This window comes from Plectropomus leopardus, chromosome 7, assembly GCF_026936395.1.
Source record: "Plectropomus leopardus strain MGB_pleo_1.0 chromosome 7, ASM2693639v1, whole genome shotgun sequence".
Taxonomy (NCBI): Eukaryota; Metazoa; Chordata; class Actinopteri; order Perciformes; family Serranidae; genus Plectropomus; species Plectropomus leopardus.
Genome location: NC_142182.1, coordinates 36,438,330 through 36,462,117, shown reverse-complemented (window position 1 = coordinate 36,462,117; position 23,788 = coordinate 36,438,330). Strand labels below are relative to the sequence as shown.

At 38.7% G+C, this 23,788-nt stretch overlaps 1 protein-coding gene across 1 annotated transcript in view; it reads left to right on the top strand.

The window, feature by feature from the left end:
• Window positions 1-23,772, top strand: part of igf1ra (insulin-like growth factor 1a receptor) — a 109,495-nt gene extending 85,723 nt beyond the window's left edge. The window contains exons 13-21 of the mRNA XM_042495402.2: window positions 1,278-1,443; window positions 1,562-1,664; window positions 1,878-1,948; window positions 2,030-2,259; window positions 5,211-5,315; window positions 5,517-5,676; window positions 5,924-6,053; window positions 9,016-9,150; window positions 16,255-23,772. Of these exons, the coding sequence (XP_042351336.2) occupies window positions 1,278-1,443; window positions 1,562-1,664; window positions 1,878-1,948; window positions 2,030-2,259; window positions 5,211-5,315; window positions 5,517-5,676; window positions 5,924-6,053; window positions 9,016-9,150; window positions 16,255-16,783 (1,629 nt within the window). The 3' untranslated portion in view covers window positions 16,784-23,772. The remainder of the gene's footprint in view (window positions 1-1,277; window positions 1,444-1,561; window positions 1,665-1,877; window positions 1,949-2,029; window positions 2,260-5,210; window positions 5,316-5,516; window positions 5,677-5,923; window positions 6,054-9,015; window positions 9,151-16,254) is intronic.
• The last annotated feature ends 16 nt before the right edge of the window (window positions 23,773-23,788 follow it).

Genomic DNA, 23,788 nt, shown 5'->3' with positions numbered 1-23,788 from the left:
TACTGCTGTCTACTGTTTACCTGTTCTCCTGCCTGTCCGTGACGTCACACAGACACAACATCAAGACAACCCACACACACAGAGACACACACACGCCAGCTGATGAAAGCCCAACTCTCTCTCTCCAGCGGTTAGTTCAGTGGATTTGGTAATACAGCCAATCACCCATATTTAGTGGTTTACCCATGTTTGAAAACCTGCATGCACATGCTAATTTTGGTGGGAAAGGGGTATAAGAAATAGGAGTATTTGGTCACATCTAGTGGTGAGGATAGCAGATTGCAAGAAACTACCCCCCATTAAAATTCCTTTAGTGTTTATAGTTAAGAGGAATTATCCACAGAGGTCCTTTCCTCTCCAAAACAAACAGGGCAGGTGATTTCAACTGTTAGGAATACAGAATAAAGCAATTTTAAGTTGCAAATCTTTTCATCCAACACTTTTTGTTGTATGTTGGAATGTATGCTCACTTTTTTTCTCAAATAGAGCAACAAACGAAAAGAGCAACCAAACAAACCTATCAAGCTGAACAGAACTAATAAAGAAAAACAGAAAAAAAGTATTAAAGAGAAACAGAACCAAGTTAAAGTAGCAGTGTGTAGGATTTAGTGCCATCTAGTGGTGAGGATTGCAGATGGCAACCAGCTGAAACTTCCACGTGCCAAGCGCGAAATCCTGTAGTTTTCATTGCTCGGGAGGTTTTTACAGGTAGCCAGATTATCTGCAGAGGTTTCTTCCTCTCCCAAACAAATGGACCTGGTTATTAAAGCAGATAAAAACACTGAATGAAGCAATTTCAAGTTAAACACTGCTCACCACAGAGCTGCTAACTACAATGGCAGACACATGAAAACAATTGCCCATATCTGGAGCCAGTGTTTGGTTTGTCCGCTCTGGCCTACTGTAGAAACATGGCAGTGCAACATGGCGATCTCTATAGACAAGGACCCACTCCATATGGATGTACTGACACAAATCATACTACAAACATGTCTTAAACATATTCCCTCATCAGCAACTAAATGTGAAAACAGCCTTTGAGTGTGAAACTCTTCACAGACAGTATTCTGCACAGTGAAGCTCCAACAAACAAGTAAAGCAACTAAAAAAATACATTTTTGACTGTAGCAGGACTTTAAAGGTGGTAGATCTGATAGTCCGGCTTTATCTTTTAAAACAGAACACACAATAATCAGTTTTACGCTCCATCCCTGACCCTGACTGTTGACCCTGACTGTTGACTGTCTTCCAAACAGCATGTGTTTGTTTCCTTTCAGCCTGAGAAACACGAGTGTGTGTCGCGACAGCAGTACCGCGAGCATAGAGGAGCTCGGCTGACCAACCTGGGTTCGGGGAATTACTCTGCTCGTGTGCGCGCCACCTCACTAGCAGGGAATGGCTCCTGGACGGAGAGTGTGTCCTTCTATGTGCCTCAGCCCAAAAGTAATGCAGCATTTCCCACACACTCAGTACTACATATTGACCAATGACTAATATAAAAAAAGATAAAAACTGACTCCTTAAGTGCTGATCACTTTTATTTTGCTGTTCCTTCTGGCAGGAGACGATGGTGTTACGTTCTACTTGCTCATCATAATTCCCATTATAGTTACACTTTTCATTGCCAGCCTCACCACCATTCTCTTCTTTGTGAACAAAAAGAGGCAAGTATTTTTATGAACATGTTTTCCAAAAAGTCTCTCAACAGTGTAGTTCTACCTCATGAAACTTAATGACCAGTGTAATGTTAATTAGAGTTAATAGATGCTGTTTTCATGAACATTCCCCGTGTGGTAAAGAGAAACGTTCTTATAGAGAATTACACATTCATGATCAGAGCTGCCTGCTGACTAACTCGGCTGTCTTTGTCTCAACAGGAACAGTGACAGATTGGGGAACGGAGTCCTTTATGCGTCTGTCAACCCTGAGTACTTCAGTGCAGCCGATAGTAAGAAGATGCAATATGTTGTTTTGACTGTTTTGTTTCACTGAGTGTGATGTTGACCTGCTGCCTGTCGTGTTATGCCAGTGTATGTCCCGGATGAGTGGGAGGTGGCCAGGGAGAAGATCACAATGCACAAGGAGCTGGGCCAGGGCTCCTTTGGTATGGTGTACGAAGGCATTGCTAAGGGAGTGGTTAAAGACGAACCCGAGACAAGAGTGGCCATCAAGACAGTCAATGAGTCGGCCAGCATGAGGGAGCGCATTGAGTTCTTGAACGAAGCCTCTGTCATGAAGGAGTTCAACTGTCATCATGTGGTAAGAGAGACTGAAATGTTTCCCATCGGGCACCTGAGGGAGAAAGGCCTGGAATCAGAATCAAAAATACTTTATTGATATCCAGGGGAAATCGTGGTTCGTTACAGTCATTCTGATGTCAGCATAAAGAATTATTGCTAGTAGAAATTAGTACCAGCACAAGTATATAAAAATATAAATATATAGAGAATTATTGCTAGTAGTAAAAAGTACCAGCACAAGTGTATAAAAATATAAATATAGAGAGAATTATTGCTAGTAGTAAAAAGTACCAGCACAAGTATATAAAAATATAAATATAAAGAGAATTATTGCTAGTAGAAATAAGTACCACCACAAGTATACAAAAATATTAATATATAGAGAATTATTGCTAGTAGTAAAAAGTACCAGCACAATTGTATAAAAATATAAATATAGAGAGAATTATTGCTAGTAGTAAAAAGTACCAGCACAAGTGTATAAAAATATAAATATAGAGAGAATTATTGCTAGTAGAAATAAGTACCAGCACAAGTATATAAAAATATAAATATAAAGAGAATTATTGCTAGTAGAAATAAGTACCAGCACAAGTATATAAAAATATAAATATATAGAGAATTATTGCTAGTAGAAATAAGTACCACCACAAGTATACAAAAATATTAATATATAGAGAATTATTGCTAGTAGTAGAAAGTACCAGCACAAGTGTATAAAAATATAAATATAGAGAGAATTATTGCTAGTAGAAATAAGTACCAGCACAAGTATATAAAAATATAAATATATAGAGAATTATTGCTAGTAGAAATAAGTACCAGCATAAGTCTATAAAATATAAATATAAAAATAGAATACAGTAGCAAAGAAACAATAAGCACTAGAATGTAAATGTTTAACTATTTAAAAAATGAAGTATGTATAATATGCTGAGTATGTAAGTGTGTAAAACTATTCATGTGAAGAAATAAACTAATAGACAATTAGCACTAATATGAGAATATTTGAATTATGATATGGGTAATATGATGAGTGTGTGAAGTGTGTGAAATATAAAACTGTGCTACAATGCAATGTATAAAATTAGTTTGTAAAAATGTGAATATGTGTACAATGCTACAATCTCAAAACAGAAATAGACATAAGCAATAATAACAATAAGAACATATACAATATGTGGCACATATTAAATATAGCCTAAGAAGCAGATATGTCATCAAAGCACAGCTTAAAATAAACCAGCACATCGTTAGATTGTGAGAGAGCGCTCTCAAATCTCATCATTTCCTGGTTAATCTGCAGAGATGCAGAGAGAAAGGCGTCAGCAGGTCACAGGAGCTGACTGCACTGTGCTTGTCTTTACTCCGGCAGCTTCAGCCCGAGGCAGGGTTTAGCCTCCTGGAGATTGTGTAGATTCTCTCATCAGCATGATCACGATGTGTTGTAGGATGTGTTGAAGATTCCTCTTTGGAAAGCTACTGTTACAACCTTAAAAAAAAAAAAAAAAAAGTCTGGCTTTCTACAATCTTCAAATCAATTTAAGAGAAACTTTTTTTTCAAATATGAATATAAGATGTGAAATTTGAACAATTTATGCTTGTAAGCTGGAGTGCTGCTGAGGGACAGGAAAGTAAAACACCTGCTCTATTATCTGCTTATTTTAGTCTTTAAACTATATACCAATCTTTGCAATTTGTTGCTTTTGCAGTTTTTACACAAGAATCTACTGTTTTTCACTAACAGGAGCTGCTACCATATATGCAACATTGGACATCAGTTAAATTGACTGTAGACAGCCACTGTCAGTTGAAGGAGCAGTGGACCTCATTCACAAACAGTGCTTAAAGATATTCATAGACATTTTATCACCTGAATTTTTTCGTTCTCTGAGAGCAAATTTAGAAGTGCCTCACACCATGCGTACACACAAATTTTGTCTTCGTCTTTTGTAAACATACCTTTTAACTTACTGCAGTGCATACTAAAACCACATTTGTTTAGCATGTTGCAAACAGGCCACTAGCCCAGCACGTGCTCATCACCTGCTCTCTCTGTTAGCTTATGATCCAGATGTTCAGGGGCCCTGCTATCTCCTGAGGTCTTCTCCTCTTTCAAACACACAGACCCAGCAACATGCTGCTTGTCGCAGAGGGGCTGCTAACTATAGAAGCCAATGTAAAAATATTGGGTTACTGTAGAAACATGGTGGTTCAACATAGTGTACCCCGTGGATAAGGAACTGCTCCTTATAGCGATAGAAACAGATCATTCTAAGGTCATAAGAATAAAATGATTATCATGTACAGGTGATTATACACTTAAGAAAACATAGTTATTATATATATTTTTTTGTCAATATATCCCCTAAATCCTACATGCTGAACCTTTGATATTCATAGAAAGAAATTTAGAGGGTTTTTTTCCACAAGTTTTTATTTGTAATTTGTTGTTTATTTATTTAAGAAGAGACAATGTTAGCTGGAGAGCTAGTTTTCATCAATAGTCTCTTGCCGGATGTTAAAAGGTGTCCGGAAATAATAAAATAATATATAATTTGAAGATACAATATGTGCAATGGTTAAGACAAACAACATTAAGATAAAAAGGCTCACAATATAGTGAAACATATACAAGTTAAGAATAAACAACACAGTTTGACAACAGAGGCAGATAAAATCTAAATAGCAGATGATGCAGTCACAGTATGAGTATAGTCATTTTAAAATAAGACAAAATTGTCCGAAAATAATTTTTGTTTTCTGCTGTTTTGGTGGAGCTGTTTGACCATCTGTAGTTATTTTTTTTCCCAGCTGCTCCAACATTTACTTTATGAATTGCATTGTGAGAAAAATTCTGTCCATCAAACCACATACAAAGGAAGGGGTTTTTTGGTGTGATTACTGACTGCTTTGAGATTACGTCATCTTTTCCTCTTGAACATATTGGAAACCTTGTGATTGGTTCAGGTGCGGCTGTTGGGCGTGGTCTCACAGGGACAGCCAACACTGGTGATTATGGAGCTGATGACCCGTGGCGATCTCAAGAGCTACCTGCGCTCTCTGCGCAAAGAAGTAAGCAGCTTTTCCTCCCACACACACAGAAAAAGGGGATGAATACATACACATATCTTACCCCCCTTTTTTCTCACTTTCTCTCTCACCCACATCTCCACACACAGCATCCATCGATCATGTTGTAAAGCTGAAATGTAACCAGCGTCCAGTGTTGTGGCTGACTTAACAGTGCTTTTTCATGCTCTCTGCTATCCCCAGAATGCCACAAGCCAGGTCCTACCCCCGCTTAAAAAGATGATCCAGATGGCAGGGGAAATAGCCGACGGCATGTCGTACCTAAATGCCAACAAATTTGTCCACAGAGATCTGGCTGCCAGGAACTGCATGGTAGCCGAGGACTTCACTGTGAAGATTGGAGGTAAGTCAAGTTAATATGCTGCCTTCAGCCTCCCCTGGTTGCTCAGGGCTGAAGCCGCTCTACCAGCCTGGAAAAAATAAGTGTTTGGATTTCAGCGAGTGCCTGAGGCAGTGGAGTCTTAATGTAGATGGACATAGGGAGGGGAGGAGGTAAGGGAATGGATGAGCTCTCAGGAGCTCCCTCTCCCACACAGAATGACTGATATTTAGTGGCTTCCCCAACCTCTGTTTTCATTCTTTTTCTTCAGATTTTGGCATGACCAGAGATATTTATGAGACGGATTACTACAGAAAAGGAGGGAAGGGCCTGCTGCCTGTCCGCTGGATGTCTCCAGAGTCGCTTAAAGATGGCGTGTTCACTACAATGTCTGATGTCTGGTATGAGAACACACTCACAAGTCTGCATTATGCATGTATAAACCTGCACTAATCCAGGGGGCTCCCTAACTATTCCAGAAATGTTGACATATTTGTGTGTGTGGATACGCTAAAAAAGTTCATGCTGTGGAGTCAAAACCATAAAAACATATAGTATTTCACTTTACAGCCGGTATTCTCAACATTCTTTACTTAACAGTTTGAACATGCATTTCCTGTCCTCCATCCCCCCCGTGCATGCTATGACAGCTACTTCCAAAACCATCACAATCTTTTGTTTCCCAGCTGGCTCTCTGGAAATTCCTCTCTCTCCCTGACAGAGGAGTGTAAAACAAGATAAATCTTTATTTTTTTTTATTTTTATTGTTTACCGATGCCTTATTTTATGCCAGCTTGCAGCAAAATCTCAGTTTACAGTTATGCCACATTTTTTTATCAGGAGGAATACCGTTGTGGAGAAATACAAGTGTTTACTAGCTTCCTTCCAAGTTTTTGTTTCCCAACTCAAAATGTCCCACGGGTCAGTCTCCTCAGAGTGGGCTTAAACTGCTCCAGATGTTTTTAAATGAGAGGTTGCAGTGCCAGCACAAACCCACCTCCACATTTGCGTTCTATATCTTCCTCTTTGATGTTGCACAGATGAAGTTCAACCCATTATGGGCTCCTCAGGAATCTGCAAGGAGGTGACTTTTAATTTGTTGATGGAGAAAAGATGTCTGAACGTGGCTTTGTCTGTCAGCAGGAAGCTGTTTCAGCCACTTATGTGCAGTGTTGTAATAAGACTGTTTAAAAGACTGCTCAATGGACCCTCTGAACCCGTGCCAGTTGTGAAATTATGACTAGCAAGAGTGCACAAATCTTGTGGTTTTTGTAAGTCAAGTTAAGACTTTGCTCCATGAATAGTTTGATAGTAATTTCAGTACGAGGTAGCTTGAGGTTAAACTGAGGTGACGTTAGCCGTACTGTAAATACTTTATACTGAGGCTGCTTCCTGCAGCGATGACATCATTGTGATTCACTGACACACTGATACACAGCTTACATTTCTCTTAACACTTGGGCTGCCTGGTTTTAGCTTTAACATGAAGGAGATAACATGAGGAGAAGTGTGCTGCTTTTTTTGTATCATTCTCCATCAGTAAATGTTATCGGGTTGCTTTTGTTCTGGCCATTAAATTTCAGTTTATACATTACGTATTGTCTAGATAATGTAGGGAATTAAAGTTGCAGTATTTTAAGCAGTTTTTTTGGCTGTTTAAGGGCAGAAATCCAATGTATTCTGAATTATGGTTACAGTTGACAGTCGATAAGTTAAAAACACAGCATGTGTATGATGATGCTGCTTTTGCCATCAGGGCCCCCAGGCTTCAGCACAGCTTATCTGAGGAGAGAAGGTTTGCAGAATCAGTTTTACATCACTGCTTAAGATCTTTATAGACTTGCTTTTGTCTGATGACATCTTTAAATTTATTTTTTATATTGTCTTTTTATCCTTTCTGTTTTTATTTATTTATGTCAACATTTTGCATCTTGCATTCATCTTGTTTTAACTTAAAACCTTACCCTTGTTTTGTCTGATTTATGTTTGGTGGGGATATTTGCCTCTCTGTTGTTGTTTTGCCTTTTTTGTCTTATTCATATATTTTTGGCCACTTTTGGGCGACATAGCAAGCTATAAATACAGCATAGCCATAATATTCCCTGAAAAAGTTGTGAATCGTGGTGACCTGCAGTTGGTTAATTTTCTGTGTTTTTGTCGTCTGAAGCACCATCTCTCACAATACACATAAGGTGGGTTTCCATTTACCCTCAAAATGCGCAAACTGAAATTGCAAATATAAAATATGCCTAATGAAATCACATCAATTTAAGAAAAAACTCATATTTATCACAAGAAAGTTTTTACCCTTGCATAAAGTGGTATTTCAGGAGCACAAAACTGCAATGGAAACTCTTTTTTGGCTTTTTTAGGTCACATGATGCTATGTCTGTTTGCTTGTCGGTAGGAACTGGCTCCCTCATGATGCAGCAGGAGCTACAAGAGCTGTTATTGCGTCACATAACTCCTCAAAAGTAGAGTATAAGGGGCTTGCCTTTCCATTATGGTTCCATAACACGCCTGTGTGGCCTTGGATTGGAAATAATGACAGCTAGTGCGGTGGCTGCAATAGAAATAAAGCTGCTAATGTTTTGAACATCCATTAACATGCTTCTTGGAATGTTATCAGCACAGGAGAAGTCACAGAACATCACTTAGTGGGAACACAGTCATCTCACAATTGTGTTTTATCGACATTTTTAAAAAATATCATTTAAGTTTTGCGCAAATCTTTAATGGAAACATGGCTACTGTCATTTGACCCAGTGTGGAAAGAAAAGATTAGGTAGTGCAGTTTTAAAGTAGTATTCCCATGGTTCTTTGCTGGCTCCAGCAAATATAATCTGCTTGTTTTTTGCTTTTCATTAGCTAATCACTTCATATACTACAAATTCAGTCTTCATTCAGTTGCAGTACTGCACTACAGCCATAATGTAGAATTTACACTGATAAAAGAAGACATATTCACTGTAATGGATTACCAAACTCAAGCAAGTAAACAGATTTTTAGCGAAGCAAAAAGAAACCTCTGGCTGAAAGGTGAGAAAAATATGATTTAAACATGTGCTTTGAAAGCTGTAGCATTAATGGAAGGTGTACTGTACACACTTTGTAATAAGATTGAAAGCATAATTAGGAATACAATTGATTTCTCACAAAATTATGTTATGGCAACTTATTTTTTCCACATTATTTTCAAGGAATTTTTAAGTGTTAATAGTAAGATTTATTTTGAACTTATAAACTGCTGTGCCTTAAACCTTTCTGCTGTTGCCCTCAATGTAAGCAGCACAGAGTTAGCATCAGATAAAAAGTAAAATGTAAATATATTTGTATAAGATGTGGTTTCATTTCTTACTGCAGGTCATTTGGTGTCGTGCTGTGGGAGATCGCCACCTTAGCAGAGCAGCCTTACCAAGGCATGTCCAACGAACAAGTGCTGCGCTTCGTCATGGAGGGAGGACTCTTGGACAAACCTGACAACTGCCCCGATATGCTGTGAGTCCCCTTGTAACTGTGCAGCATCAAACATCTGAGGCCTGTCAGGTTTATTTTCAATCACCCTTTAACCCTTTGAAACCTGGAGTGACATCACTTTTCTTATGCTGTTTTCAGACGCCTCTCATAAGGATTTAAACCCTTAGAGCCCTTAGCAAATTGGTGCAACTTCTTTTAAAAACACGAGGGAAAAGGCAATGAGCAACTTGTCAATAAATCTTTCACAATTTGCAAGGAATTAGTAGGTTTAGGATTTTTTTTGAAAACGCTTGGGAAAAATGCTTATGGAAAAATGAGAAAAAATAGAAAAAAGGGGATAAACTATATTTATGACTATCATTATTACATAAAATTATGTTACAAACTTATTATAATGTTTAAAGCACCTTTTTTACTGATTTAAAAAAACTTTTAAAAAACTTTTTGCTTTTTTTGCTTCTGTCGCTGCTCATTGCCTTCCTCCCATGTTTTTGACAGAAATCAAGCCAATTTGCACATTTCAAAGGGTTAAGGGTGTATTGTTTTTTTGTCCTCTGCTGCCTACTACCGTCTCACATGGCCTTCTGTCCCATAATACTTTGCCCAACATCTATTTAAAGTTGTGGTTTGAAGTGTGTAGGATATCATGTGGTGTGTATGCTTAGGTAGAGCCAAGATGAGGGCTGACATTAACGTCACAGGTTAAATGTGGTCCGCTGACGACATGGCCCCGGTAGTCAGCTGGCAGCATGAAGCCTCCTCACCCGTCAGCCTCAGCCCATAGAAGGGATGCCACGACACGCGTGTGAAAGATGCCCCTCATTCCAGCCTCCAAGAACGGGCATAAGGAGGGAGATGGAGTCTATTCGTCAGCGAAAGGGAGTTGGAGAGAAAGAATTCATTAACTTATTTATAATGAATGAATGAATCACCCTGGCTGTAAGTGAAGAGAAATCACAGCACAGCCTGCTTGTCAGCATGCAGCGCTGCATATATGCATTTCTGCCCTCCCACTCTGACCTCAATAAGAAGGCATTCCGCTCTCTCCCCTCCCACTCTCCACGGCTGACCTCACCTTAGAAAGAGAGTGCGAGTAGAAAAAAAAGAAGCAGGCCAAGTGTTGTGCAGACACAAACCTCTTGTTTCTATGGCAGCCTGACTGTTTTGTCCTGATTACAGGAGTGTGTGGATTGTGTTACAGAGGTGGTGGTGGTAGTGGTGTTGCTGGTGGGTGGGGGGTTAGCGTCCTGCTCTGTGAGCAACACACAGGGAAGCCAGGCCTTTTGCTGCTGGTCGCCTCTGCTGTAGTGACTTAATGGAGATTTCCAGAAGACTGCTGAAGTGCGCTGAAGCCAGAAGTCCATACAAAGACTGAATAGAAAGATACAAGAGAAAGTAGGCTGAGTCATATTTGGAAAGCCTTGAATGTGTCCTCATTGTGCTGTCTTTCCCATGGTCAGGTAGCTGTGGGTCACTGATTGGATTTCCCATGTTTCTGTCTCGAGTTTCCTATAGACAAAAGTGCATGCTCTCTCGCAGGGTTGGGCCAAAATGAAAGCAGACAGAAATTATATTAAACAACATGATTTATTGTGGAATGTGCAGTACCACTCGCACTGCTATTATACATCAAGGTTTCACCACACTGGGGATGTTGCATGTGTGCAAGTTCTTCTGCCAGAGAATCCCGTTCAGCTTTATTAAACATTTACCATAGATGTTTGAAGACTGTTCTACACTTGGCCTGTGTCTGTTTCTGATTTTATCAGAGTGATTCAAGGTTCTCTTTGTCTATTTTTTTCAGTCTGGTGAAATTCTTGCTGTGTCTAGACTGCAGATTCTTTTCTAAAAGACTGACTGCAGCATCATTTCCTTATGAAAGCATCATTACACTACCTACATCACACAATCACAGCAGATATTTGTAACACTCAGCGTTCATTGATGTGACTCAAAAGTTGTTTTTTTTAAGATTTTTTGGGGGGCTTTTTGCCTTTATTAGATAGGACAGCTTAAGTGTGGAAGAGGGAGAGAGAGGGGATGACATACAGTCATGAGCCAAGGTTGGAATTCAACCTGCAGCCACTGCAGCAAAGACGCAGCCTACGTACATGGGACGCCCGCTTTACCAGGTGAGCTACTGGGCGCCCCAGTTTGACTCAGTAGTTTAGAGTCAGACAGCTTAACAAACATATCAAGCTGAACACAACAAATAATGAAAAACAGAAACAAGTATTAGAGAGCACAGAACCAAGTTAAAGCAGCAGTATGTGCGATTTAGTGGCATCTAGTGGTGAGGACTGCAGATTGCGACCAGCTTAAACTTCTCCCATGTGCCAGTCGGAAACTCCTGGTTAAGATTTCTGTAGTGTTTATTTTTTAGGACGTTTTTACTAGGAGCTGAATTGTCTTCAAAGGTCTCTTCCTCTCAAAAACAAACTGCCTCTGTGATTTAAACTGGTAAAAATAAAGAATAAAGCAGTTTCATGTTACAAATGAGTGGTTCACCAACACTGCAACACTGCAACAGCACCTGCAAATGTGCACTCACCTTTTTTCTCTGGTAACTTAAGATCCAGATGTTCAGGAGGTTTTTACTGGTAGCTGAATTATCTGCAGAGGTCCCTTGCTTTACAAAACTGACCCAGTGATTAAAATGGGTAAAAACACTGAATAAAGCAGTTTCAAGTTAAAAATCAGTATTTTCCTGGTGCAGGTCAGCTTGTAGCAGAAGGGCTGCTTATTATATTGGTCAATGCAAAAAAACACATGGCCCTATTTAGAGCCAGTGTTTGGTTTGTCCACTCTGGGCTACTGTAAAAACGAGGCAAACTGCTCTATTTGTAGACATCAACAGCTCATTCTAAGGTAATGAAAATACAATGATTCTTATCTTCAGGTAATACTAAATAAAAAAAAACAAAAACATTTGTGATATTATATTTCATATCTGTCAGTAGATCCCCCTACACACTGGACCTTGAAAGCAGAGTCAGTAAACTTTATTCATACAGCACATTTAATTTGTTGAAATGAACTTCAATGTACCAAATGTGCATGAACAAGTAAAACAAACATACACAAGAGATGTAACACAAAAAAGAAAAAATCTATGTATAATACACAATTTAAAAGTAAAATAGATGTTATTGCTTGACCTTGAGGAGCTCTTCTATGCCAGCTGAAGAACATGTTAGTATACTGCACATGTGCTCCTGTTAGCTTTAACATGTTGCCATGTTGCATCACAGTGACAGGTCAAATGTAAGTCCATTTAGCTTAATGGCAATAGCATGTGTTGTGACTGGCAGGATGCTGACAACTTGTCAGGATTTACTGCAGTGTTTGTTTTCTACATTTGCATCCAGCCTTGTGTGTGGCAACAGATGGTGGGGACAGAGTTTTCAGCAGGCAGGACTGTGCCGACAGGTTTCCCCGGAGTGCCAGCCTGCCCCCAAGCACTACTCGTCTTTTCATGGGAGGTCTTTGCCGCCTGGGTTTGGACATCTTAACATCAACTTAAAGACACTTGCTTTGCTGCTGAATAACAAGTCAGAGCTGCCCTCCCCTGCTGCTTCAGAGCATAAAGCAAGTCGCGTGCTTCGGAAAAGATTTACCCATAATACCTCTGTGCAGAGTGGAGCTGGCACCCAGCTGCAGAGGCTGTTGTAGACAGAGGAGAGACCACTGAGAGAGAGGGAGAGAAAGAAAACAAGAGAAAGGGAACAGCAAGAATGGAGGAAAGAGGTCTGAGGTGTTTATGTCAGCGAGCCTTGGAGAGTATTCTTAGCTTGTTTGTGTATAATTGAAGTTGTGGTGTGTGGTGTAGCACCACACAAAACTGTAATAATTCTCCCTTTTATGATGTTGTTTTGACATTCCCAAAGCTCGGCTGCTGGCCTGGCACAGTAACCTAACATATGATTTACTGTGCTGCTGAGTACATGCTACATTACTGAGCTTACTGTACGAGCTGTAATGTAGCAATCAATATAAGGTATCCAAATTTCACTAGAACTGCCATGTTGACCCTGAGTGCCGCTCAACAACAAACCTGTATGACAACAGGGGCCCGCTTTGATATTACACACATTCGTATCGCTCTTCACACAAAATGTTCTTTTCAAAATCAAGCTTTAAAGAGCTTTATTTTTTAAATTTTTTTTTTACCAGCATCAGTCCTAATCATAAATATCATGTATTCATAAATTCTCAGAATCTGAAAGTTTTAAATGTCAGGTTTATACATATACAGTACTGTGCAAAAGTCTTAGGCCACTTTGAACTTTGTTTTAGCAAGGTTATAATGACCATAGATATTTATGTCTCAGTAGTCTCTTTACTAAAATACAACCAGTATACACTATTAAAAATGCAAATATTCCAGAATAAAACAACCTCATCAGGCTTAAGTTGCAAATATTTACTGTGACCTCCATTTCCACCTAGCGTGACTTGAACTCTCTTAAGCAGGCACTATGAGATTTACAGTACTATTCTTCTGGTGCAGGCACACCAGGTAGCATTCAAGACATGTCCAAAGCTCAATATTGATTGTTTCATACAATCATGACCTTTTGTCATGATTGTATGATTCCATGTTTCACACTAAATATTGACTTCAGTCAGAAGACATTTTATTTTGACTTTTTTGCTGTTTTAAAACACCGTACATGTTCTCTGTATTCTTTGTATCTTCATGAAGAGACCAGGCAATAAATGTATATATTATGTCCTTATTACAACAAGATTTTTGCACAGCACTGTATATATATATATATATATATGTATACACATACATACATTGTCACAGCATGGGATATTTTATTGATTTGTAGCAACATTGATTGTGACAGTGCACCCAGTGGAAATAGCATGTGTTTTCTCCATATGCCAAATATGGTAAAAATGATGTCATCAGTTGGAAAATAGTAGAAATAGAAATTAGAAAGAAATTTCAAGGCAAAAGCCCAGAACTAATACTATGCATGTTTTTATGCTTTGATGGTTGTGTAATCAAAAGTTGCAGTTTGAATGGGTTTCAATGGAGCATTTTTTGACCTTAACAGTCTGAATGTAGCAATTTAGTTTCCACAGTGTATTTTAGAGTTATTGTAGCAGCTATGCTGGAAATTCCAATATTAAATAAAATTACACAAACATTTAAAAATGCTCCAAACAGTCTCTAAGGGTCAAAGGTCAGCTCCAGGAGATAAGAGCAGGTATAAGTTACTTCACACATCCTTTTTGGTGTATATGAGCTATTGCCACCAGACTTAAGGGATGTGCAGTACACTATATTTACACCCAGTAGTACAAGAACACTGAACACTAAGCGCAGGGGCAGTTTATCTGGATGCAACACTTTTTGATTATAATTTGTCTTTTTTACTGGTCACAGAATGAATTACAAAAAGTAAAAAGAAAGAAAGCATCTGTCCTATTTGGCATTTACTGTTGTAGTATTCCAGTGAGTATAAGTATCACCATAAATTTGTGTCGTTTACAGTACTATATCAGTGTACTGTCTACATAGTTGTTTTTTTTTTCAAGATCAATGCAGTGTTAGAGTTATAGTGCCAGAGTATTAAAATGAGCTTCAGTTTCGGTGTGTCCTGCCACCTGCTGGTAAGAGTCTTCCCACTAATTTTTTAAAGGAAAAGGCTGTCTTAACACAATACTCACATCCCTGTATGTACAATGAAAGAGTTGTAGGCTGCTGCAAGGGTGTAAAATTATTTTTTCGTATTGAGGAGGACACATGAAACGTGGTTTGGGGTTCTTCCACCTGACATTTGTAAGCATCAAACACTTGCAGGTGTACTCTGCAGGACTGTCTGTTATTGTTAAAAACTCGCTCACCAGCCAGAGTGAAAGTAAAAGCCAACTCCTAACTCTCTCTCGTCTGCCATTTTGCCTTGCTACATTTCATTTTATTTTTTTGCTCATTTATTTATTTATTTTTATATATATATTTTTTTGGCACCGTGTCTCTTGGATGCCTGCTGCATACGGTCTGGCACCTGACTTGACTGGCTTCCTTTTTCTAAAGCCTGAGCTGACCTCACCCACAAACAAACCTGAACACAGAAATGAAGTAAATCCAAGCAGAGGGCAGAATCTGCAGAAAAGCACGCTTACAGGGGTCACGAGTTATGGTTGTGAGGGATTACTTCTGTATGAAGCCATATGTTGTTGTTTTTTTGTTTGTGTTTTATCTTTTTGGGAAATCCTACATAGTTTACCATTAATTTCCTCCATTTTGGTGATTTTTATACACACATTTTGTGCCTTTTCTGTATTAACCCTTTAGAACCCAAGTAAATTGGCTTGATTTTTTTTTTAAATGGAAGGGTGACAAGCCTCTTAACATAATGAAAAATAACACATAAAAAAAATAAAAAAATAAAAATAAAAAGTAGAATAAAAGGCACATAAAGGGAAAATTACCTCAAGACAGTGCTAAAAAATCAAATGATTTGTTTTCCCCATTATTTTAAATAAGTAATTAAGAGAATCATCAATGGTGTTTTCTGCACAATTTACCGTAGTTTTTGATATATCAAATAATCCATCTCAACTAATTTACAGAGAATTTCCTTTTACTACTTTTTTTTGCAATTTGTGGGACATTTCTTGCCAAGTTGCTCATTATGTTTTTCCTGTGTTTTAAACCAATTTTCTAACATTTCAAAGGTTAAAATGATTGTAAAAGACAACTGAATGCAGCACAAGAAAACTGATGTCAATCTCAGTTTTTAAAGGGTTCATTTATGATTTAAATGTATTTAATTTTGTTCGCAGTCCTCTGCTGTTTTCATCTTTTATTTGGGGGACAAATACACATTTTCTAAATATTGGGCTCCTGTGATCATAACTCATGTCCTCCTGCCTGTGAGGTAGCACTATTACACTCTGAGACCGGGGACAAAATCCATAGTCTTCATATTGTTCAGACAAAGCTAATATGTGGCTTATACAGAGCAGCAGTCAAAGTTAGTCAAATAAAGCTGGTATCTTTGAAAATGATGGTCTTTTTAGCGCAAGATTTTCTCACATCCACAGTACAAAAAAATCACACAAACATCTACTGTCCATCACTAATTTGTTGTCCGTCACTTGCAGGTTTGAGCTGATGAGGATGTGCTGGCAGTATAATCCCAAGATGCGTCCGTCCTTCCTGGAGATCATCAGCAGCATAAAAGATGAACTGGATCCTCCCTTCAGGGAAATGAGCTTCTTCTACAGCGAGGAGAACAAACCGCCGGACACCGAGGAGCTGGACATGGAGGTAGAAAACATGGAGAACATTCCACTGGACCCTGCATCCACCAGGCAGCCCTCTGCTGCCGGCGCCCCCTTGTCGTCGGGGTGTACGGGAGGAACGCCGCCTCCTTCTACCCAGCAGTTATCCCCCATGCAAGGCCCGAGTACTCCATTACTGGGACCTGTGTCTCCCTCCTCCCCGGGCCCGGTTGCCTCAGCCTTGGCGTCTTCAGGCCAAGCCTTGGACAAGCACTCAGGACAAGTTTCGGCAAATGGGCCTGTGGTGGTACTGCGGCCCAACTTTGACGAGATGCAACCCTATGCACACATGAACGGGGGCAGAAAGAACGAACGGGCGTTACCACTGCCCCAGTCGTCGGCCTGCTGATATCAGACCACCCCCCCCTCCTTGTCCTCCTCCTCCTCCTCTTACAGGGTAACACAAACCTCTCCTCCGTCTCTTCAGGAGGGATGGATGAGGTAAGAAACAACTTTCTTCTACTGTGTGCCAGTAGATGTCTCTCCACTCCTTTAAGGTCAAACAGAAACTGTAAAAACTGAGAGAAAGTACAGAAACCTGCTAAAGCATTCAGAGTTTGGTGGCGCAGACTCGACACTGGGGAACTCCTTCCTGTGCCGCCAGGATTTCAGTTCTTGTTACATAAGTCCTTTGAGAAGGAAAACAATAAAGGCATGTATCCTGACTTACAGATTTAGACATGAACTTCAAGAAAACTTTTTTTTTAGCATATCTGCCAGCAAATCCAACAGAAGAGCACTTTTTTCCTGATGATTTCAGAGAGGATGTTGTGGATATCTGAGTGTGTATTTATACGAAACATGGGATTCTCTCTATAAAATGGTATAGCTCCATTACTAAATGACTTTCCATCACAATGACTTTGTTTGCATGAGCAGACCGGCTCGTGTCACATGAGGATGCCTCCATTAGAAAGTTTGGACTACGAGCAGTGTTTCATTTTCCAGTCAAAATGGAAGAGGAGGGCCTATTGTGTATCTGCCAAACTATTGCCAAATCAAGTTTTTTTCCTCAGTTTAATACAGTTCTCCCTTCTTGTAGAAGGCTGTGATTCAGAGTTCAGATAAGTCTGTCTGGGAAATGATACCAAAACTGTTGTGGTGGTGGTATTCAGACTTTCTCTAGTAGCTGCTGGTGGAGCAGCTGTGTGTGGGGGGTTATCACAGGACAGGGTACCATGTTACTGTTGAGAAGGCTGCATTCACACCTGCAGTCAATGTTTTCTCAGAATCTACAGCGTCTGCATTGTGGGTGGAAGAAATCTAGCAAGCCTTGTGATACTCAGAGGAGAGATACGACACAAAATATCTGTGCAAGTAGACAAGCCAGCATACAAACAGGAGGGTTTTGTTCAGGATCTGAAATGTAAGCAAATAAATTTAAGGATCTTTTTTTTTCTCAAATCAGTTGGCGCAATCACTAAGAATTCATCTTTTATTACTGAAATGTCAGTTAGAATTTAATTAAGGGTCCAGTGTTCAGGATTTAGTAGCATTTAGTGTTGTGTTTGAAGAGCTTAAACTTCTCCTATGTGCTAAGCACGTCAGAGGACTACGGTGGCCGACACAAAAATGTGAAAATGTGAATGTCAGACTCTTGTGGAAGAGGAGCCGCTTTGTATGTAGACTAAAGCCACGCTAAGATGAGAACAGCCCTACAAAAACAGGAAAAATCTTTTCCATGTAATGACACACCATTATAGAACACCATGTGCAGCCGTGATTCACCGCTCTCACAGGACCCACGCATTGCCTATTTACACGGTGACAGTAGGGGTGGCATTTCGAAAATATTACACTTTGGAACCAAGTTACAAAAGTTTGCGTTTTCAGGTCCCCAAAACACTTTTGTCATGTGACAAAAGTGAAGCAAAAGTTTTCAGTTTCATGCAAGAACTTTTGCTGTGTAAACAGCCCCTTAAACAACTTAATCTCTTGTGACAAAAGCAGGATTCTTATTTTCAGGTGATTATACATCAATAAAAACACAGTTCTGAATATTATACACCTTTTCTACCAATAGATGCCCCTAAATGCTGGACACTGGACCTTGAAGTTGAAACAATTAGTCAGTTAACAGAAAATATGCAATCAATTTGGTAACTGCTTTAAGTTTTTTAAAAAAAAAAACAAAACCCAAATTTAATTATTTACTAAGCTCCTCATGCACAGAGATTTGCTGCTTTTTTCGTCTTATGAGTTTTTCACAAACCAACCCTTTATTTTCATGTAACTATTTGAAAAACCAGCATGCCTGTTGCTGGTGATGGGCTGACCAAAGCCTTCTGCTGCTCCACAACAGATGAACAAATACTTTCTCCCTCATCACCTGAACATCCAATGGAAGCACACAAGTGACTGAACTCTAGATCACAGCCTCAGTCTGTCCTTGTTTCAATAAATTAAAGCATCATGAGTCTCACACTGCAAATCACTGAACTTCACAATCAAGGATACGACTCTTCCTCCACTTTCATTTATTTAAACCTTGTCCGACATTTTTTTAGTGTGCATTTCATGGGGGCGGTCAACATGGTTCTCTGTGATACTGCTGTTCAAATTAAAAAGCACCAAATACGCCACAACAGACAGACAGAGTCAAAGACCTGAGACAGAAAACGAGAAGGAGTTCGACCGGATTTTAGTAGCCTAGAGACAACTTTTAAATCACAGCAGGTCTCTTTTAGAATAGTTATTAGTTTCTCTACATTTAAAACACATATAAAGGTCTTACAGTTGTATTTTAGACTGCAGGATCATTTTTATACACATCATTGGTTTTGTCACTTTTTAAAAAAAAAAAAACTTTTTACGATTCAAAATGTTTGCCTCTATGTCTGTACAGAACAAAGCTGCTATTTTATTCTTTTTCTCTTTTGGATGTTATATAAAGTATATATATATATATATATATATATATATATATATATATATATATATATATATATATATATATATATATATATATGTGTGTGTGTGTATATGTATATATATAAAGAAATCCTTCAGGCTTCAGGTTTGGTATATTATGGTCTCCACTACAGTCCATTTCTTATATCTTCAAACTCTGTTTAAAAAACAACATAAAACAAAACAAAAAAAACAAAAACCGTAAGATGATTTAGATATAAAAGCATTTTCTTTTGTTACCCCAAAAGGTTTTCTGTAACACTATATTTCGTCATTGCCTTTTATTTTTATGAAATCTCTCTCCTGTATTTGTTTTGTGGATGTCTATATTATTATTATTATTATTATTATTATTATTATTATTATTATTATTATTATTATTATTATTATTATTATTATTTGGAATGGACACCTTAGCTCGACGTGTGAGTGTGTACTTTCTGCACCCTTTTTGTACTTGTTGTTTAGCACTGCGCCTAGCGTTGCCCTCTAGGTGCGACTCAATCTCAGGTCAAAGTAAAGGCTTTGCTTTCTCCACACATTCTCATCATCGTCCTCTACTTCTCTCAGCTTGTCCCCACCCCCCCACTCCTGTTCCTCCCCACATCCTGTTTGAAGTCCAGTCCTGCCCTCTGTCCTCCCCACTGGCCCCTCACTGACAACATGCTGTACCTGTTTCCTCCCCGGTGCCTCCTTTTGAAGTCAGTGTACGAGATATTTACTTTACACCAGATCTGGCATTTTAACCCATCCATTTCTTGCCTCTTATATCAATAGGGCTAATTGGGTTGCATTGTTTGCCTTAATTATGCCAACCATCTCTCAACCATTAAAAATCCGATTTTGTTTTTTCTTCATGACTTTATTGAAACACTCTCAAACGCAATATAACGCCACGTCTGCTTACTTCCCCAAAGGGGAGAACAGGTCTTATTGTTTGTCTTCATAATCACTGCTTCTGAAAACCAAATACAGGATGGGTTAAAGTCCAGGGAAGGGAACACTATTCAATGTCATGAGTGGGAAAAAAAGGTCTTAAAATGGAGGCTGAATAGCAAAAGTGTTTTTGAAGGATTTCTCCTCATCTTTTTTTTTTTTTTTTTTGAAATGTTGCCTGGTGACTTTTTTTCTCCCCTCTCTGAAGTTTTTTTTTTCTGTAGGAGTGTTATTTATTTATTTTTTTATTTTTCTTTTGTGATATCAGTTTAAATCACTGTATAAATGCCCCATGATTCAGTATAAAGTTGGAGTTTTTTGTATGTATTTTCTTTGGTGTCATGAATGGGGGACTTCAAAGGTTTTTTTTTCCTTCAAGTATATATCTACCTCACTCTTTTTAAATATATGTATGCGTATGGAAAACAAGTACATCTCACTCTTTCTCATCAGTTTGTAAAGAAACCTCATCATCTGGATAAAACCCACAGGGATCTAGATAAACCTCACAAAGCGGACTAGGACAGGAGATGGAATATCTGTGTTGGAAGTTCAGCCAATCAATTTCAGGCCCAGTGACTTTCGAAAAGTAAATTTATACCTTTGAGAATACAAAAGGAGAGAACTTGACTACATTCTGGTTTAGTTGTCTGCAGAATAAACAAAAACTGTTCAGTATTTCAGTATTTCCCACCAAATTAGAGTTTACGTGTGGAAGTAGCTGACTAGGGGCATTTTTTTTAAAAAATGCATTTGTATCTCTTTTCATCATTCTGCCCCCTCACTAAGGCCATGTTTAGACAAGAACGGCCCTACTAATAACAGAAAAGCCTTTCCTTTGCCTTTTAAAAAAATATGCATTCATGTGATAACATTGTGGAAATGATCCTTGTGTACATGGATCCACAAAAACAACCAAAAACACTGTAGTACGCATGCCAGGCCGGTAGTTATTGGTGTAACTCTGTAATGACACACCATATATGAACATCATGTAAAGCGCTGCCGTGATGTCACTGTTCTCACAGGATTGGCGCATAGCCAGTTTACGCAGTGACACAAGGGGTGACGTTTTGAAAAGGTTATATTTTAGAACCCATGTTAAAAATTTGTGTTTTTAGGTTCACAAACAACAAATGAAAGGCTTAACCGAAACAAAAGTTTAACGTTTCATCAGGAACCTTTGTCGTGTAAATAGACCCTAAATTCAGAGGTTTTGCAAGTCCGTGAACACAGTGCAGGTGGAGCTTTCCATGAGTTTTTCTTTTCCTCAGCAGCAGTTTGTTACTCGCGGGGTGGATAATTTCCATTTGTTTGGAACTGATCAGATCAGATCGATGGATAAGATGAGCAGCTGCTGCAAGTGAATGCAAAAATGTAGAACCAGCAGAACGAATTGTTAAGTTTCACTTTAAATGCACCTGAAGTTCTGCTGCATCGTCTGTGCCCAGAGTACACCCTGCGCTACCAGACTGTGGTGCAATCAATAACTGAATTATTGATGAATTGATTAATGAACGGTCCAGCTCCAAAAATAGACAATGTATTTGTAGCAGCAGATTTTTAATTGTGGTGGGCCACCACTAGTAAACTAATGTGTGGGAAACCCTGCATTTATATGACAAAATATGACATAATGATGTCATCCTATGCTTTAATTAGACTGTATACAGTGTGAAAAGGCTTAGAACGGGTGCCTTATATAGGAAAAGGCAACATCAGCATCAGATATCCCATCTCCACTGACTCCCAACATTATTATTACAATGTCAAATCCTCAAAAGACAGAAACCGTCATTTCCTCATCTAAAATGCATTTATATAGAAGCCCAAACAGTACACCTGGAGAATATTTAAAAAGGGAAAAATGTTTTATTGACATCCAAGGAAAAAAAATATACTTGCTGTTTGCCTGCAGCCTGTAATGCTGCAAGGTTACAGCACAACCCAAACATCCAGATGTCACTCACACACAGAATATACACTCAGTTATACTAGATCACTGCTGCGAATGTAACAATTCTTTACACAAAAACTTTGTCGAGAAGCAGCAACATGTTTCTACCTTCAGTCCATAAAATGGACAATTTCAATCATTTGTCAGTATTGGAGTAGATTTCATCTTTTTTTTAACCCTGTAAACGCTTTGTGATTACATAAACGCCATCACTTCCCCTGTCCAAATCTACCTGCTGAACGCTATGATGTTTCAGCTCTAGTAATGGCTAATTTCCACCATATTCTGGCTTTTAAGTCATTTGTAAGTAAACTCAATACGCCTTTTCTGCCCTGTTTGTACTGCTACTTACACTAATGCTGCTGGTTCAAACCGTCACCTCAGTGGATCTTATATTGTCATCAAAAATGTTGAGCCTGAAGGTGGCAAAAAGGAGCTTTTACATCTCAAAACTTCTCATTAAAAACCTCACTTCTACTCACAGCAGCTGCTTGGAGAGTGCTGTCTCAGTGCAAGGGCTTCTGGGCCAGTGGCGTCAAACAGTTTCAACAGTCATGCTCAAATTAAAACCCAAAAGCAATAGAAAAAAGTATCAATAGGCCAATGGGTAACTTCTATTGTAAAACCTGGGTGCTCAATGTAGGTTCTACTGAAGCATTTTATGTGTGCAGGATTTAAGAGAATCAAAGAGCATTTTTCTGACTGCTGCTGAATATCACGTTGGTACAGAAATCACCACTGACAAGCAAACAGCTTGTGTTCTTACTTAACATATCTGTGCATTTATTTTTCATCGGTTTGGATGTATGTAAGGATTACATGCAAACTTTTCACTTCTGGGAGTAGACATTACATTGAGCTGTGGTGAGGTGAATTACTGTTGAATGAATAGTTACCATTAAATCACACACCTGTTACAACTACAGCATTTAAAGAAACATGTGGACATGTAGAGGACAGGGATGTTGCATAGATTACGGGTAGTCATGGTGAGGAGTAAACAACATGATTAGAAAAAGATGATAGGACTAAGTTTACAGCTTCACAGTAGTTGCTTTGTTTGCATTACCGAATTTAAATATACAGTAATTAAGTGGAAAAACAACAACATTCAACTTAGTCATCTTGATCATTTTCATTCTTCTGAATGTTCTTCATGCAAACCTCAGGTTTATGGAGGATGCGTCAGTGCATTCAAACTGCAATAATAAATTTGAGGTTTCTCATTATCATGCCTCTGTTTTTATGATTTGCATTCCTATAGCTTGTGAGGGGGCCTTGGTCTACTGCGTTTCTTTTACGACTTTCACAAAATCTCTGTGTTCATTACCTGACTGGGGAAAAGAAAGAACTGAAACACCTTCACTAGACTCTGTCTTTTTTCAAGCTCTGTATCTGAGGCCTCAAAGTTTTTTCACACCTAGAGCTGAGATGGTGTATTTTTGACATGCCATCTCCAAAATGTGTATCTGAGAAATTCTTGTATTTTCTTTTTTTCCTGAAATTTTGAATAAATAAATGAATGAGAAATTTGACTGTTTGCTATATTTC